At 35.2% G+C, this 18193-nt stretch overlaps 1 protein-coding gene across 2 annotated transcripts in view; it reads left to right on the top strand.

Annotated features, from left to right (window-relative positions):
• Nucleotides 1-16335, top strand: part of TRIM23 (tripartite motif containing 23) — a 36032-nt gene extending 19697 nt beyond the window's left edge. The window contains exons 8-11 of one of the 2 annotated variants that reach the window (XM_006927759.5): nt 6002-6131; nt 6882-6992; nt 11720-11844; nt 14021-16335. In XM_006927759.5, coding sequence (XP_006927821.3) covers nt 6002-6131; nt 6882-6992; nt 11720-11844; nt 14021-14200 — 546 coding nt within the window. In that variant the 3' untranslated portion in view covers nt 14201-16335. The remainder of the gene's footprint in view (nt 1-6001; nt 6132-6881; nt 6993-11719; nt 11845-14020) is intronic. The other variant, XM_019834938.3, reaches the window with a different exon arrangement.
• Nucleotides 16336-18193: the final 1858 nt, after the last annotated feature.

Here is an 18193-nt window from a genome sequence, read left to right as displayed (position 1 = left end):
GATGTTGTGCCAGTACCATACTGTTTTGATGATTGCAGCTTTGTAATACAGCTTGAAGTCTGGAATTGTGATGCCTCCAGCTTTGGTTTTCTTTTTCAGTATTAGTTTGGCTATTTGGGGTCTATTATGGTTCCATATAAATTTTAGAACTGTTTGTTCTAGCTCTGTAAAGAATGCTGGTGTTGTTTTGACAGGGATTGCATTGAATGTGTAGAGTGGGTAGTATAGACATTTTAACAGTATTCTTCCTATCCAGGAGCATGAAATATTTTTCCATTCCTTTGTGTCTTCTTCAATTTCTTTCATAAGCTTTCTATAGTTTTCAGCATACACATCTTTTACCTCTTTGGTTAGATATCTTATGGTTTTTGGTACAATTGTACATGGGATCGATTCCTTGATTTGTCTTTCTGCTGCTTCGTTATTGGCACATAGAAATGAAACAGATTTCAGTATGTTGACTTCATATCCTACGACTTCATGTATCAGTTCTAGCAGTTTTTTGGTGGAGTCTTTCAGGTTTTCCAGTAGAATATCATGTTGTCTGCAAAGAGTGAAAGTCTGCCTTCTTCCTTGCCAGTTTGGATGCCTTTTATTTCTTTTTTGTTCTCTGAGGCTAGGAATTCCTGTACAACATTGAACAACAGTCTTGAGAATAGACATCCCTGTCATGTTCCTGCCCTTAAGGGAAAAACTCTCAGTTTTTCCTCATTGAGGTTAATATTGCAGGTCTTTTGCATATGGTCTTTATGATGTTGAGGTATGCTCCTTCTGTCCATATTTTCCTGAGGGTTTTTATCAAGAAAGGATGCAGTATTTTGTTAAATGCTTTTTTTTGCACAGGATAAGGATCCTGTGATTCTTATTGTTTCCTTTATGAGTGTGATGTATCACATTGATTGATTTACAGACATTGAACCAGCCCTACAGCCCAGGAATAAATTCCATTTGATCATGGTAAAGAATTATTTTAAAGTATTGTTGGATTTGATTTAGTAATATCTTGTTGAGGATTTTTGCATCCATGTTCATCAGGGAAATTGATCTGTAATTTTCTTTTTTGGAGGGCTGTTGTGTGGTTTGGGGATCAGGGTAAAGCTGGCCTCATAGAATGAGTTTGGAAGTTTTCCTTCCATTTCTATTTTTTGGACTAGCTTCAAAAGAATAGGTATTTACTTTTGTGTAAATGTTTGGTAGAATGCCTCTGGGAAGCCATTGGCTTGGGACTCTTGATTGTTGGGAGATTTTTCATTGCTGATTCAATTTCTTTACTGATTATGGGTCTGTTCAAACTTTCTATTTATTCTTCAGTTGGGGTAGTTTATATGCTTCTAGGAATTTATCCCTTTTTTCCAAATTGCCCAACTTGTTGGCATATAATTATTCATAATATTCTCTTATTATTGTTTTTATTTCTGTGGTGTTGGTTGTGCTCTCTCCTCTTTAATTCGTGATTTTATTTATTCAGGCCCTTTTTCTTTTTGATAAATCTGGCTAGGTGTTCATCAATTTTTAAAAATTCTTTCAAAGAACCAGCACTTAGTTTCATTTATCTGTTCTACTGTTTTTTTTTTTTTTATTTCAATAATTGATTTCTGCTCTAATCTATTATTTCTCTTCTGCTGGTTTTGGGCTTTATTTGCTGTTGTTTTTCCAGCTCCTTTAAGTGTAAGTTAGGTTGTGTTTCTGAGACCTTTTTTCCTTCTTTGGGAAGGCCTGGATTGCTATATACTTATCTCTTATGACCACCTACACTGCATCCCAAGGATTTTGGACTGTCGTGTTTTCATTTTCATTGGCTTCCATGTAATTTTTAATTAGAGTCTCAGTTTATGGAGATCACAACACACAACCAATGCCAGGTTTTGCTGCACTCTGGCATCTTTGTCCCAGTACCAGAAAACGTGGCTGCTCTCAGGGGTCTGCTGGGACTTTTGCCCACAAGAAGGCTATATGGCATCTACCAAATGCACTCCAAGCAGGGGAACTGGTTCTCCTCATGTGGCACACAGACCCCTCAGACTCACTGCCTGCTCCTGGGGATTCGCCCTGCTTCCTCACCAGAGCAGTGGCAGGCACTGAGCTCTGAACCTTCAGACTCTGCACTCCACTGTTTGTAGAATTCTGGTGATATTGAAACACTCTCCTTTCTCCTTGTCACTGGTTTTGGGGAATAGATTTCTTGTCAAGTCCTCTGTGAGTATTTTCACTGTTTCTCTCTTTCCAGCTACTTTCAGGGGTAGTGCTTTTCTTTGCCATCCATCAATTTCCTAGGTATTCAAAATGGTTTGATGCTGATCTAGCTATGTTTCAGGGGACAAGACAAGCTCAGGGTCCCTGTACTACTCGGCCATCTTTACTCCCAGTTTTTAATTTCATCTGTCCTTATCCCCATTCCCCTTTCTATCTGCAGTCTCCGAGGTTATTTTGAAATAAACCCCAACATATTTCATCTATGAAATATTTTTGTGTGTATTTCTAAAAGGTAAAGGCTTTAAAAAAATACATAACCAAAATACTGTTATAAAACCTAAAAAAATTAATAATCTCTAATATTAACCATTATCCAGTTAGTTATTGAAATTTCCCAGATGGTTAAATTTTTTTGTTTTTTTCTGGAAACAGAATCCAGCTAAATAAGGCTTATACTTGACATTTGGTTGTTGTGTTTTGGTCTCTTTTAAACTGAATTCCCCCTAATTTAAAAGGTTCATGTATTTAATTTTGCTTTCTCTTTTTAGGTACTTTTTTTTTTTAAACTTAATCTTGTTCTTTTTTAAAAGTTTATTTATTTGTTTTTAGAGAGAGAGAGAGAGAGAGGGTGTGTGCAAGCATGTGCACAAGCAGGGGCGAGGCAGAGAGAGAGGGAGAAAGAACGCCAAGCAGTCTCCACTGGCAACAATCTCACGACAGTGAGATCATAACCTGTGCTGAAATCAAGAGTCAAACATTTAATTGACCGAGCCACCTAGGCACCCCAAAACTTAATCTTGTTTTATAATTATGTGAAACATTTACATAGTCCAGAGTCAAATCTACAAAGCAGAATTCATTTAGAGAAGTCTAGCTTCTATCCCTGACCCCTCCACATTTTCCCTCCTTTCTTCATAGAAAACCATAAAGAATTTTTTCCTAGTTTTGGGGCTCCTGGGTTGCTCAGTCGTTTGAGTGTCTGACTCTTGATTTGGGCTCAGGTCATGATCTTGGATTCATGAATTCAAGCCCCACATTGGATTCCTCATTGATAGTGCGATGCCCGCTTGGGATTCTGTTTCTCTCCTTCTCTCTCTGTTCCTTCCATGCTTGTTCTCTCTTCAAAATACATAAACTTTAAAAACTTAAAAAAAAAAAAAAAGAGTTTTTTTCTTAATTTTATTCATCATTTAAAAAATATAGAGAAATACATCTATATATTTGTATGCACTTTGATCACATTTAAAGGTAAACTACATTACACATTTCTCCACGATGTTCTTTTGACATACTTGTATGTCCTGGAGATTACTCCATAGCAGTAGTATGTGATATTTTCTATTACTTTTTACAACCTCAAGGTACTGTATTGTGCATATATACCATATTTTTGTGTGTCGTGTGGTAAAAATACAAAAAATTACCATCTTAACCATTTTTAATTACACAGTTCAGTATTGTTAAGTATATTCACATTGTGTGAAACAGATCTCTAGGAATTTTAATTTTGAAAAACTGAACCTCCACACCATATAAACAATAAGTCTCCTTTTCCCCTCTCTCACCATCTGTTGGTAACTACCATTCTATTTTTTTCTCTTTGAATTTGACTATTCTGAATATCTCATATAAATAGAACCATATAGTAGTTGTCTTTTTTGTGACTGGCTGATTTCAATTAGTATAGTATGCTCAAAGTTCACGCATATTGTGGCGTATGACAGAATTTTCTTCTGTTTTAAGGCTGAATAATACTTCATTGTTTGTATATACCACCTTTTGTTTATGCATTCATCTACTGATGGACATTGGGGTTGCTTCCACATTTTGGCTACTGTGAATAGTGTGTTACTGTGAACATGGGTGTTCAGTTATCTCTTTGAGATCTTGCTTTTATTTCTTTGGGATATAGATCCAGAAATGAAATTACTGGATATGGTAGTTCTATTTTTAATTTTTTTTATTTTTTGAGGAAATGTTGTTTTCCATAGTGGTTGCACCATATTGTAATTCCTGCCAACAGTGCACAAGGGTTGCAATTTCTCCACATTTTCACCAACACATGTTAATTTTTGTTTTTGTTTTCTTTATTTTTTATTTTAGAGAGGGGGAGAGAGAGTGCACAAGTTGGGGAGAGAGGCAGAGGGAGAGAGAGAATCTTAGGCAGGCTCCATGCTCAGTGCAGAGTCTGATGTATGGCTCAATCCCAGGACCCTGGGACCATGACCCAAGGCAAAGTCAAGAGTCACACACTCAACCCACTGAGCTATCCAGGTGCCCCTGTTCTTGTTTTAGATTGTAGCCATCCTGCTGGGTGTGAGGTGATATCTCATTGTGGTTTTGGTTTGCATTTCTCTGATGATTAATGAAGTTGAGCTTTTCACATGCTTATTGGCCATTTTATATCTTCTTTGGAGAAATTTTGTACAAGTTCCTTGCCTGTTTTTAAATTATTTGATTTTTGTTGTTGTTGTTGAGCCTTAGGAGTTCCTTATATATTCTGGATAGGGGTCCATGATTACATATATGATTGGCAAATACTCTCTCCCATTCTGTAGGTTGCTTCTTCACTCTCTTGGTAGTGTCCTTTGATTCACAGAAGTTTTTAAGATTGACATGGTCCGATTTGTCTATTTTTGCTTTAGTTGAATGTGTTTTTGGTGTTATATCCAGGAAATCACTCCAAATCCATTATCAAGAAAATTTTGCATTGTGTTTTCTTCTAAGAGTTTTCTATTTTTGGATCTCATGTTTGGGACCTTTATCCATATGTGTGTGTATGTACACACACACACACACACACACACACACACACACACACACAAATACACATGGAGAGGCTGAGGGAGAATCTCAAGCAGGCTCCACACTGTCAGCACAGAGCTTGACTCAGTTCTCAGTCTCATGAACCGTGAGATCATGACCTGAGCCAAAATCTAGAGTCGGATGCTTAACTGACTGATCTACCCTGGCGCCCCTATCCATATTTAAAATCCAAATTTTCATAATTGTTGTATGTTCTTTGTAAATCTACCCTTTTGTCATTATATAATGACCTTTTGTCTCTTACTAACAGTCTGATTTAAAGTCTATTTTGTCTGGAATATCCTTTTCTTTTACTTTCAGCCTTCTTGTGTTCTTAGAAATGAAGTGAGTCTCTTGTAAATAGCATATTGTTAGATCTTGTTTTTTTAATCCATTTAGTCAAACTTTTTTTTTTGGAGAGTTAATTTCATTTAAAGTTATTATTAATAGGTAAGGACTTAATATTGCCTTCTTAGTTACTGTTTTTTGTTTATATCTTGCAGCTTTTTTGTCATCTTGTAGCTTTCCTCCTACTGCTACCTTCTGTGTCTCAGTGGTGTTTTAGTGTCATGGTTTGATTTCCTTCTCATTTCCTTTGTGTATAACTTACGGATTTTTGTGTGTTTACACTGCTGTTACAAAGAACATCTTGTTATAATATTCTGTTTGAAAGTGGTAACATTTTAACTTCATTTGTGTATAAAAACTATTGTTTTATAGCTCCACCTCCCCATACTTTATGTTATTGATGTCACAAATTACATATTTGTACATTGTATACCTGTTAACACAGGCTTATAGTTTTTTGTTTTTGTCAGTTGAGTTCTATGAAGAATTAGATCTATGCACCAAAATTATAATACAAAAATATAATAATAAAGGTTCCTCTCAGAGGAACGAGTAGGAGATGAAATAATTAACAAAGGTATTATAAATAAAAGTATAACTGCCAATACTTTTTAACTCTATATCAAAATAAGATTTAAATTTTTAAAAATTACAGGACAATAGAGTTCACATTGGACCAAAAATGGAAATTCGAGTTGTTACATTAGGATTAGATGGTGCTGGAAAAACTACTATTTTGTTTAAGTTAAAACAGGATGAATTCATGCAGCCTATTCCAACAATTGGTAAGTATGAGTATTGCTTTTTACTTTAATGGACATTTTATAGACAAACTCTAGCTTACAGCTGAGTTCTTGAGGGTTTTATTTTATGCCAGTATGGCATGGAGGTGGGCTCTTTACTGGCTCTAAGACAGTACCATGTCAGAAAAAAAAAAATGCAAGATTCAGTGACTGTGTGATTGAAATGTGGATGGTGGGATATTGAGAAGGAATAGGGGTGCCTGGGTGGCTCAGTCGGTTAAGTGTCAGACTGTATTTCAAGCACAGGTCATGATCTCACGGTTTGTGAGATTGAGTCCTGTATTGGGCTCTTTGCTGATAGCACAGAGCCTGCTTGGGATGCTGTGTCTTCCTCTTTCTCTGCCCGTCCCTTGCTCGTGCACTTTCTCTCTCTCTCTTTCTCTCTGTATCTCAAAATAAATAAATAAAAGGGAAGAACAGAGTATTGGTGGGACAGTTGGAAGGATTAAAGGATTGGTGTCAAGGTGAGGGAGTAGTAGTGGTGCAGAGCATTCAGTTATTTGAGTTTCAGGATCTAAGGATCCTGGTGGAGGTTTAGAGAGCTAACAGCTGTTAAAGGTATATATTCCTCATATAGATTTATTAGGAGTGGAGTTGGTTGGGCAGCAGTATATATTGCCGTATGAAGATAATTTGTATACCACAGTTATAAACTGTGGGTTGCCTGTGTTTGATGTGTTACTTATTATAAATATAAGTTCAGTATTAAAGTAACTTTTTTTTAACAAACAGGTTTTAATGTGGAAACTGTAGAATACAAAAATCTGAAGTTCACTATTTGGGATGTAGGTGGAAAACACAAATTAAGACCATTGTGGAAACATTATTACCTCAATACCCAAGGTAAGAGTGAAAAATGGTATCTTAATTTTTCAGAATTTTAGGATGCCATTTTCAGTGGAATAGATTTAACTAGTGAAGTTTATTTTATTTAAAAAGTGAAGGTAGAAGACTGGGATATGTGCTTTGTTTTATTTCATGAAAAACCATAATTTATATCTTGGCAGTGAAGAGATAAAACCATAATATATATCTTGGCACTTTATTATTAGTGTTCATGTAAGTGTGATCACTGGCAATATCATAATATAGGGTAGAATTCTTGGTGTATGGTTCTGCTGCTCTCTTCAATTCAGTTAAATATTTATCTCATTGGAATCTCAATAGCTCCATTCCTTTATTTCCATTAACAATAAGTTATCTGCAGTGGTTTGCTTTTGGCCAAAATGTGTTTTACCACATATTCCACCTAGCATTTATTTATATTTCGGCCACATTCTATGCTTTTGCATATACCCAACATGAAGCTTTTGTTCATGCCACCTATTTCATATGTCATCCTACTTTCCACCTAGAAGAGAAGCTAAGTAATTATTTTTACTTGGGGATTTTTGATGCTTAGTTTAGTATAAGCCATTGACTAATAGGGGGAAAATGGGCTTTTAAACATGAGAAATGGTTGATAGAATGTTTAGCTACATAAGGTAGCTGGAAGGATTTCAAAAGAGAGTCAATTCAGTAGATACTTGTGACGTTTCTGCTGTGTGTTTTGAATACAATATATGTGGGAAGTGCTGTGCTAGGCACCTAGAGAGAATACTTGGGAGAGATAAAGGTGGTGATTTATTTAGACTATTTTTTTGGAAAGGGAAATGGTAATCAAAGAACAAGTAGTATCATAGTCCATAAAACAAATCTCAACAAATTGAAAAAGATTGAGGTTCTACACATCTATTTTGACCACATTGCTATGAAACTAGAAGTCATCCACAAGAAACAATCTGGAAAGACTACAAATACATAGAGGTTAAATAATATGCTACAAGGAGCGTCTGGGTGGCTCAGTCGGTTGAGCGTCCGACTTCAGCTCTGGTCATGATCTCACGGTTCATGAGTTTGAGCCCCACGTCGGGCTCTGTGCTGACAGCTCAGAGCCTGGAGCCTGTTTCAAATTCTATGTCTCTCTCTGCTCCTCCCTGGCTTATGCTCTGTCTCTCTCTCCTTCAAAAATAAATAAAAACATTTAAAAAAAATTAAAAAATAATAATATGCTATGAAACAATGAATGGGTCAACCTGGAAATAAAAGAAGTAAAAAAGTACATGGAAGCCAATGAAAATGAAAACACAATGGTTCAAAACCTTTGGGATGCAGCAAAAATGGTTCTAAGAGGGAAGTTTATAGCAATACAGGTCTACCTCAAGAAACAAGAAAAATTTCAAATAAACAACCTAATCTTACACCTAAAGGAGGTAGAAAAAGAACAAAGTCCGAAACCAGTAGAAGTTAGGAAATAATAAAATTAGACAATAAATAAATGATCTAGAAATGAAAAAAACAATAGAACATATCAGTGAAACCAGGAACTGGCTCTTTGAAAGCCAATAAAATTGATAAACCCTAGCCAGCCTTACCAAGAAAAATAGAGAAAGGACCCAAGTAAATAAAATCACAAATGAGAGAAAAGAAATAACAACAAACACCACAGAAACACAATTATAAAAGAATGTTATGAAATACTATGTGTCAACAAGTTGGACAACCTAGAAATGGATAAATTCCTAGAAACATATAAACTACCAAAACTGAAGGAAGATGAAATAGAAAATTTGAACAGACTGAATACCAGGAAAGGAATTGAATCAGTAATCAAAAAGTAAGCACAAGTCCAAGACCAGACAGATAGTTTCACAGGCAACTTCTACGAAACATTTAAAGAAGAGTTAGTACCTGTTCTTCTCGTACTATTCCAAAAAATAGAAAAGGAAAACTTCCATATTCATTCTATGAGGCCAGCATTACCTTGATACCAAAACCAGATGGATCCCACTGAAAAAGAGAAATACCTTTTTTTCATCTATATCTTATATATCTTTTAAAAATATCAGGCCAATATTTCTGAGCACATCTGCAAAAAATCCTGTACAAAATACTAGCAAACTGAATCCAACAGTACATTAAAAGAATTATTCACTATGATTAAATGGGATTTATTCCTGGGTTGCAAGTGTGGTTCAATATTCACAAGTCAATCAACATGATATATCACATCAGTAACAGAAAGGATAAGAAACATATGATCATTTTAATGGATGCAAAACACTTTACAAAGTACACCTATTAATGATAACCCTCAACAAAGTATGTTTAGGGGGAACATACCTCAACATAATAAAGGCCAACTATGAAAAACCCACACCTAACATCATCTCCAATGGGGAAAACTGAGAACCTTTTCTCTAAGGTCAGGAACAAGACAAGGATGTCCATTCTCCCCACTTTTATTCAACATAGTACTGGAAGGCCTAGCCACAGCAATCAGACAAAAAAGGAAATAAAAAGTATCTAAATCAGTAAGGAAGAAGTAAAACTTTCACTATTTGCTGATGACATGACACTATACATAGAAAACCCGAAAGACTCCACCAAAAAACTGATAAATGAAGTCAGTAAAATCATAGGATACAAAATCAGTGTACAAAAATCTGTTGCATCTCTATACACCAATAATGAAGCAGCAGAAAGAGAAATTAACAAACCTACTTATAATCGCACCCAAAATAATAAGATACTTAGGAGTAAACCTAAGCAAACAGATGAAAGACCTGTACTCTGAAAACTATAAAACACTGATGAAAGAAATAGAAGATGACACAAAGAAATGGAAACACATCGCATGCTTATGAATTGGAAAAACACATAATGTTAAAATGTCCATACTACCCAAAGCAATCTACCGATTTAAAGCAATACCTATCAAAATAACATCAGCATTTTCACAGAGCTGGAACAAACAATCCTAAAATTTGTATGGGACCTCAATAGCCCAACTAACCAAAGCAGTCTTGAAAAATAAAAGCAAAGCTGGAGGCATCAGAGTTCTGGACTCTTAAGTTATATTACAAAGCTTTAATAACCAAAACAGTATGGTACTGGCATAAAATAGACAAATACATCAATGGAACAGAAGAGAGAACCCCAGAATGAACCCACATCTGTTATGGTCCACTAATATTTGACAAAGCAGGAAAGAATATCCATTGGGAAAAAGATAATCACTTTAGTTGGGAAAACTGGACAGCGACTGCAAAAGAATGAAACAGGACCACTTTCTTAAACCATACATCAAAATAAATTCAAAATGGATTAAAGACCTGAATGTGAGACCAACAAATATAAAAACCCTAGATAAGAGCACAGATAGTAATTTCTCTGATATTGGCCATAGCAATTTTGTTCTAGATAGGTCCCCTGGGGCAAGGAAAATAAAAAGAAAAATAAACTGTAGGGACTACACCAAAATAAAAAGCTCCTGTACAGCAAAGGAAAAATTAACAAAATTAAAAGGCAGCCTATGGAATGGGAGAAGATATTTACAAATGACATACCTGATAATAAAATATATAAAGAACTTCTACAACTCAACACCCAAAAGCCAAATAATCCAAGTAAAAAATGTACAAGATGACATGAACAGACATTTCTTCAAAGAAGACAAATAGATGGCCAACGGACACATGAAAAGATGCTCATCATCACTTATCATCAGGGAAATGCAAATCAAAACTACAATAAGATATCATCACACATCTGTCAGAATGGCTAAAATCAACAACACAAGAAACAACAGGTGTTGGCAAGGATGTGGAGAAAAAAAGGAACCCTCTTGCACTGCTGATTGGAATGCAAACTGGTACATCCACTGAAAAACAGAATGGTATTTCCTCAAAAAGTTATAAATAGAACTACCCTATGATCCAGCAATCACACTACTAGGTGTTTACCCAAAGAATACAAAAACACTAATTCAAAGGGATACATGAACCCTGGTATTTATAGCAGCAGCATCTATAATAGCCAAATTATGGAAACAGTCCCAAGTACCCACTGACTAATGGATAAAGAAGATGTGGTGTGTGTGTGAACTGGAATATTACTCAGAAATAAAAAAAAGAATGAAATCTTGCCACTTGCAATGACATGGGTGGAGCTAGAGAGTATAATGCTAAGTGAAAGAATTCAGAGAAAAATACCATGATTTCACTCACGTGGAATTTGAGAAACAAATGAGCAAAGGGGGAAAAAGGGACAAACCAAGAAACAGACTCTTAACTATAGTGAACAAACTGATGGTTATTAGAGGGGAGGTGGGTTGGGGGGGATAGGTGAAATAGGTGATGAGGATTAAGGAATGCACTTATTGTGATGAGCATCAGGTGATTAAAATAAAAACTTAACAAGTAGCCTCATTAGGGAGATCTTGAGAGGTATATTTTCATTAAGAGAAAAACATTCATTATGTTAATTCATTTACACAACAATTTGTGTTTGATGAAACAAGTATGGTAAATCCTGTATAGAAGGGGAAATGAAGAGAGCTGAAAAGTTATGTGAACTATGTGAAGCCATACTCCTAAGTATTGCTAGGTGCTGTTAGAGCAGCCTTTCTGAAAAACATAGTAGATAGTAGACTAACCATAATGTAATAACGAGAGCATAAAATATTTGGTCATTTACTTAAAGTTAACCAATGGCTAATTAGATTCTTTTTTTTTTTTTAATTTGGCTAGCTGTTGTATTTGTTGTTGACAGCAGTCATAGAGACAGAGTTAGTGAAGCACACAGTGAACTTGCAAAGTTGTTAACAGAGAAAGAACTCCGAGATGCTTTGCTCCTGATTTTTGCTAACAAACAGGTAACACATTTGTATTTCAGAATACTTACTTTAGTAGTTCTGTGCATTCTACATCCTAAGGTAACTGGAAAGATTTCAAAACAGATAATTCAGTAGATATTTATGAAGTTTCTGCTGAGTATTTTGAATACAGTCTATGTGAAAAATGCTATAGTTGTTACCTTAGAGTATCTAAAAATGTAGTTGATGCTTTCCAGAAACTCCTAGGAATGCCGGAGTGTCTCAGTCAGTTAAATGTCTGACTCTTGATTTCGGTTCAGGTCATGATCATACAGGATTGAGCCCTGCTCTGCACAGACAGTGCAGGGCCTGCTTGGGATTCTCTGTCTCCCTCTCTCTGTCCCTCCCTTGCTGCCTCTCTCTCTAAAAATAAATAAACTAAAAAAAAAACAAAAAAACAAACTCCTATATAGGGATGTAAACATGTAAGTGAATGTATATGAGATTTTAATACATAGAAAACTCGTAAGCAACTTCAGTAATATTAACATGTTATGAGAAATTAGAGTAGTTTTAAAGGTGGCATCTTGTCAAAGATTTGTAAAAAGTAGGTTCTGAGTTGAAATTATGACAAGAGTTGAAATTATGGATAGGACTTTAAGTATGTGAAACAAAGAACATTGCAGGCAGAGAAAATAAAAGCATGAGTATTTTTAGGGAGTATAAGCAGGGTGGATAGCAGTTTGAAGAGACTTCATGAAGGTAGATTTGTTAGAATTTGATGACTGAATGGGGAAAGGTGAAGGACAGGGAGAAGCTGCTGATTGCTAGATCTTGAGCTATGCTTGTAGGAGGATGAGAATGCCTTCAAGGGCAATAGAGGGGCAAAGGGTAGGATGAAGAATAAAGGATTTTCCTCTTAATAAATAAAAAGATGAACTATTAAGAATAGATACACTTTGCTTTACTTACTATTAAAAACATGCAGGGGCCCCTGGGTGGTTAAGCGTCTGACCTTGGCTCAGGTCATGATCTCACAGTTTGAGTTCAAGCCCGGGGTGAGTTGACAGCTCAGAGCCTGGAGCCTGCTCAGTATTCTGTTTCTCCCTCTCTCTCTGCCCCTCCCCCACACTTTCTGGCTCTATCTCAAAAGTAAATAAACATTTAAAAAAAAATTTTAAGGGGCGCCTGGGTGGCTCAGTCGGTTAAGCGGCCGACTTTGGCTCAGGTCATGATGTCGCAGTCCGTGAATTCGAGCCCTGCGTCGGGCTCTGGGCTGACAGCTCAGAGCCTGGAGCCTGTTTCAGATTCTGTGTCTCCCTCTCTCTGACCCTCCCCCATTCATGCTTTGTTTCTCTCTGTCTCAAAAATAAATAAACGTTAAAAAAAAAATTAAAAAAAAAATTTTAAAAACACAAATAAGGCAACGTTAAATACCCTTTTCCACTTACATTGTTAACGATAAAAATGGTTGATAATCTTCAGACTCACATATACTGTTGCTGTAGTTATTAACTGGAGACATTTTCTTGGAGGGCATTTTGGCAGTACCATACCTGTCAAAATTTTAGATGCATGTGCCCTTTTACCTTGTAATTCGACCTCTAGTAATGTATTCCGCAGACAGATATCCTAAGGTTATTTCACAGATAATGTTGCAGATGCATGTAGATAATCTACATACAATGTAGAAGTCTGTTTGTCCAGCTAATGGAAAGATACCTATCCTCAAGGTGTGTATTAAAAACAAAAAAACTAAAGTATGTTTCTGTTTATGTTTATTTGCATGAATGTGCATAGAACTTATATGGAAAAATATATAAGAGATTATAACATGGTTGCTTTTGGGAAGGAGGGGTGTTCAGGAGTATTTGGAGTGGGAGTTTAATAACTGTTCATTGTATGAATTCTGTACTTAAGGCATTTTGGTGATACACGTGTTAATCTTTTTCTTTTAAGTTGATGCCTTATGACTCAGGCAGTGGCTTTCATTCAGGCTACATGGCCTTTACTGATTTCACTGTAAGGCTATTCTTACTGTACTATAAATGACCTTCATCAGAACTTTTCTACTTATTAATCATTGAATAATTATTGAAAGGTGAATCTAGGTTTTAACTTTAGGCTTCTGTTAGAATGGTACCAATGGAATTCTGTATAAATAGTAATAATTAGAAAAATGAGAATTTTGATGGGCTGATTATTAAAAAATTTCTGATATGTGTATATCTTTCAGGATGTTGCTGGAGCTCTGTCAGTAGAAGAGATCACTGAACAACTTAGTCTGCATAAATTGTGCTGTGGCCGTAGCTGGTATATTCAGGGCTGTGATGCTCGAAGTGGTATGGGACTATATGAAGGGTTGGATTGGCTTTCACGGCAACTTGTGGCTGCTGGAGTATTGGATGTTGCTTGATTTTAAATGGAGCAGTTATTTAAACTCTTTTGTGGTTAAGAGTTATTTTACACATAATATAAGAAATTCTACCATCTCGAAGATAGTTTATTTAGGGTGTATATTTAAAATGAATCTTGGTTGGGGAATTCAGTACAATATGGCTTTGAAAAAAGTTACTCTTAAACATTTGACTGAACAGATTAAATTGCATTAAACAGGGACTTCTTAAATATACATTGTTTAAAGCATACATTTGTTATTTAAGTTTTTCACATTATATGTGATCCCTATGTTGGGAAAGAAGTAGTCACAGAGAAAGGGTAAGTGAAGGTTTATTGTTTCAGTGAAAAAAGAATAGCCAACTGAGTGCCTAATGCAAACTTTGTGAAGCGAATAAAACATAGCTGCTTTAACTTGCCTTTTCACTGGATTTTGGCAGTGTTTAATAGCAAAACACCAGTGACTTAATGAAATAGAATCCAAACTGCATCTTTGGGTAATAGGATTACTTTACTTTTATGTTCAATATAACAGAACACTTTTAATGCTAAGAACTATAAACTACATAAAATTAGTATTTTATAGTGTTTTATTAAAACTTTCTCCTAAGCCCTTTTGTATAAAACCCACTGAGTCAGATGAAATGCTATCTAACTAGGTACGGCTGTCAGATTAGTATTAAACTGAAGAACAATAATAAAACTGAAAGTCAGTTATGTTGTAGTTAATCTTCACTTATGAAAGACCCATTTCCAGGGTTGAACCTGGTTATATTATTTCCTAGGTCACAGCTCTAAATTGGTCCTTCTGTTTTTCAACATGTTTAAAGTAGTTAGTAGAGTTCCTTTTAAAAATAATATTGCATCCTTAGTGGGAATGATTATAGGTAAAATGTAGTTAAGTTACACATAGAGCCAGGGTTGGCTTTAAGTAAAAGACAGAAGTAGAAATGCAGAAAACTACATTTATCTTTAGACAAGGCATTTAAGCAGTGGAGAATCAGTTACGTTAAGTGCTTTCCCAAAATAAATGCATTTATCTTGACAAAATGTTATCAAGGCTCTTCATAAGGCTTTGAAAAGTTACTTGAGAAAGAATATGTCTAAGAAAAGATAAGAAATGTTCAGAAAGTTTACATCACATTTATTATGCAGTGTTTAAAAGTTTTAAAATTTTCTGCTTTTTACTGTTTTTCATTTTTTTAAGGATACTCACTTATTATGGCAGTAGGATTTACATTTAAACATCGCTAGATTGGATTTTATTTTATTTTTTATTAAATGCTCTTCATCCTTACAGATGAAGTTGAATCCTGTCTTATTAGTTCAACTGTTAGGAGATGTGGGTCTTAGGTGGCACTGTTTTGGTTCCATCTCTTCAAATGTACTTTTGTTTGTTTAAAATAAACAGCATAACTTTTAGAAAACAAAGCGTTAGGAAAAAAAGTCCATCAGTGTTATGGGCACTGTGTAAATAAGTAAATATTTCATCCTTTATTTTTCAAGTAAAAGTCATGCTGTTACAAGTGTAATTTGTGCATATAAGTAATACTTATGAATTAAATTATTTAATATTTGATTACAGTAACTGTGAAAAATAAAAAAAATGTGTTAACATTTGCCTGTGAGCCCTTGAACTGTTTTCTCTACTAGGTAATTGAAAAAAAAAAAAAAGTCTAACACTAACATGTAAACATGTTTTTCTTGTAAATTATTAAGTTTATTTCACCAATTTTGCTAAACTTTGTAATTCACATTCTTAGCATATTATTAAACGCAATGTAAAATATGTGCTTAGACCGGAGTATAATGTACATAATAGTGTTTGTGTGTGATTTTTTTTTTTTAAGAAATATTTTTCTCAGGCCCTTATGACTATTTGTGGTTGTATTCTTTCACTGATCATTAGTTAAGATTCTGCTAGTTCCCTCTGGGAAATATCAAATTTAATAACGAGAGAGATGTTTTAAGTACAGTCTATTTGGATTTGCCTCCTAGCTCCGAATTTCTGTATTAAGCCTAAATATTATTGTATGGTTTATGTAAAGCAGGTTTTACAAGTGTGTAGCCCTGGTGTATAATTCCGGAATGCTTTATTATCACCAGAAGCCATTATTTGCATTACATATAGGCAGCAATAAAATGTTAAAATCATTTTAAAGAAGTCCTATCATTATTCCAAAAATTCTGTTTCATGTACCATCTATCTAGTAATAGAGTATAGCTAGTAACCAATTAAAAAAGTAATTTGTGCTGTGGTTAAGAAAAAGAAAACAAAATGGAATAGGATTGACTTGCATGCCAAATTTGAGTTGTAGTTTATTAAAGATTTAGAAATAATTTATTCTGTAGTTGCAAGGTAAGTCTGACTTAAAATGAGTATTATAGATAGTGTCTTGAAAGGAGAACTACAATTTTGCATTAAAGTGAAACTCCTGCCTTTTAAATTTTAAATAACTGTTTTAAAAAATGGCTGCGAAAACTTAGCTGTAGCCTATGAACTAATTTGCTAAAAGACATTTTATGTATCATTGAGGTACCTTTCAATTTGCAAAGTGGTAAAAAGGAAGATCGTTTCATTTTCCCTAAAACAATAATGAAGAGGACGAATGTATCAGATGGTATCCTGCTAATAATTTAAAATATGGTTTAAAAAAGACTTCTAGGAAGATATGTTTTTAGGTCTACTGATTATGTTAAACTTGTGACAGGGAATGGAAATATTGATTAATCAAATATGATTTGCACTTAAGGCAAAATAACTGTTTCTGGGGGGCTTGGGGTATCATCACCACTTGGTGGCAGTATTATCAAAAATTTAGGAGTAAGTTTTCAGCAATGATTAATTAAATTGCTAGGGAGATGTCTAGACACAGAAAATAGGAAGAAAAGATAAATGTCACAATGAAAAGTCATTTTATGTCTAAGTTCTACTTTATAAAAGGAGAACATAATGTTGAAGTAGCACAACTTGGCATTCTTCATCTCACAAGTTTGTAGTACAAAATGGATAAAGGAAGTAGCCTGCTTATCAATAGAAGGAAAAGTTTAAGTTTGGATTTAAATGTAAGAATGTGAATTCCCGGGGCTCCTGGGTGGCTCAGTCAGTTAGGCATCCAAATGTTGATTTCGGTTCAAGTCATGATCTCGTGGTTTGTGGGATGGAGCCCTGCATCAGGCTCTGTGCTAACAGTGAAGAACCTGCCTGGGATTCTCTCTCCCATGGTCATTGCCCCTCCCCTGCTTGTGCTTTCTCTCTCTCTCAAAATAAATAAATTTAAAAAAAAGAAAAGAAAAAAAAGAATGTGAATTCCCTAAATATGTCTGTTGAGGTGTTCCTCTTTAACTTTTTGAAGAGTCTCTCTGGAAACTAGAGGCAGTGTTTCTTTTTTTATTTTTTAAATTTATTTATTTATTTTTATTTTATTTATTTTTTTAGAGAGAGAGAAAGAGCACAAGCAGGAGAGGGGCAGACACAGGATCTGAAGCAGGCCTCAGGCTCTGAGCTGTCAGCACAGAGCCTGTTAGAGGGCTCAAACTCCAGCAAGACCATGACCAGAGCAGAAGTCAGATGCTTAATTGACTGAACCACACAGGGGCCCCTAGAAGCAGTGGTTCTTAACAGCTCTGAAGTCAGGGGATGACTGGGTGGCTCAGTTGGTTAAGCATCTGACTTTGGCTTAGGTCATGATCTTGCAGTTCAGGTGTCTGAGCCCTGCGTTGAGCTCTGTGCTGTAAGCTCACAGCCTGGAGACTGCTTCAGAATTTGACTCCCTCTCTCTCTGTGCCCCTCCCCCACTCATGCTCTGTCTCTCTCTCAAAAAATAAATGTAAAAAAAAAAAAAGAAAAAAAAAGTTATGAAGTCAGGAGGGTAAGGGAAGAAAAAATGAAATCAATAGAAGTCTTTGAACTTACACTGTTTTATTGCTCAAATTTCTACTAAATGCTCCATCATTAGCTGTTAAAAGTTTTACTTAATATATACTTTCTTGATGGAGTATTTAGTAATGT

The sequence above is a fragment of the Felis catus genome, chromosome A1 (genome assembly GCF_018350175.1).
Source record: "Felis catus isolate Fca126 chromosome A1, F.catus_Fca126_mat1.0, whole genome shotgun sequence".
In the NCBI taxonomy this organism is placed as follows: domain Eukaryota; kingdom Metazoa; phylum Chordata; class Mammalia; order Carnivora; family Felidae; genus Felis; species Felis catus.
Note: the sequence above shows the minus strand (reverse complement) of the source record. Positions and strands in the feature narration are given on the sequence as shown.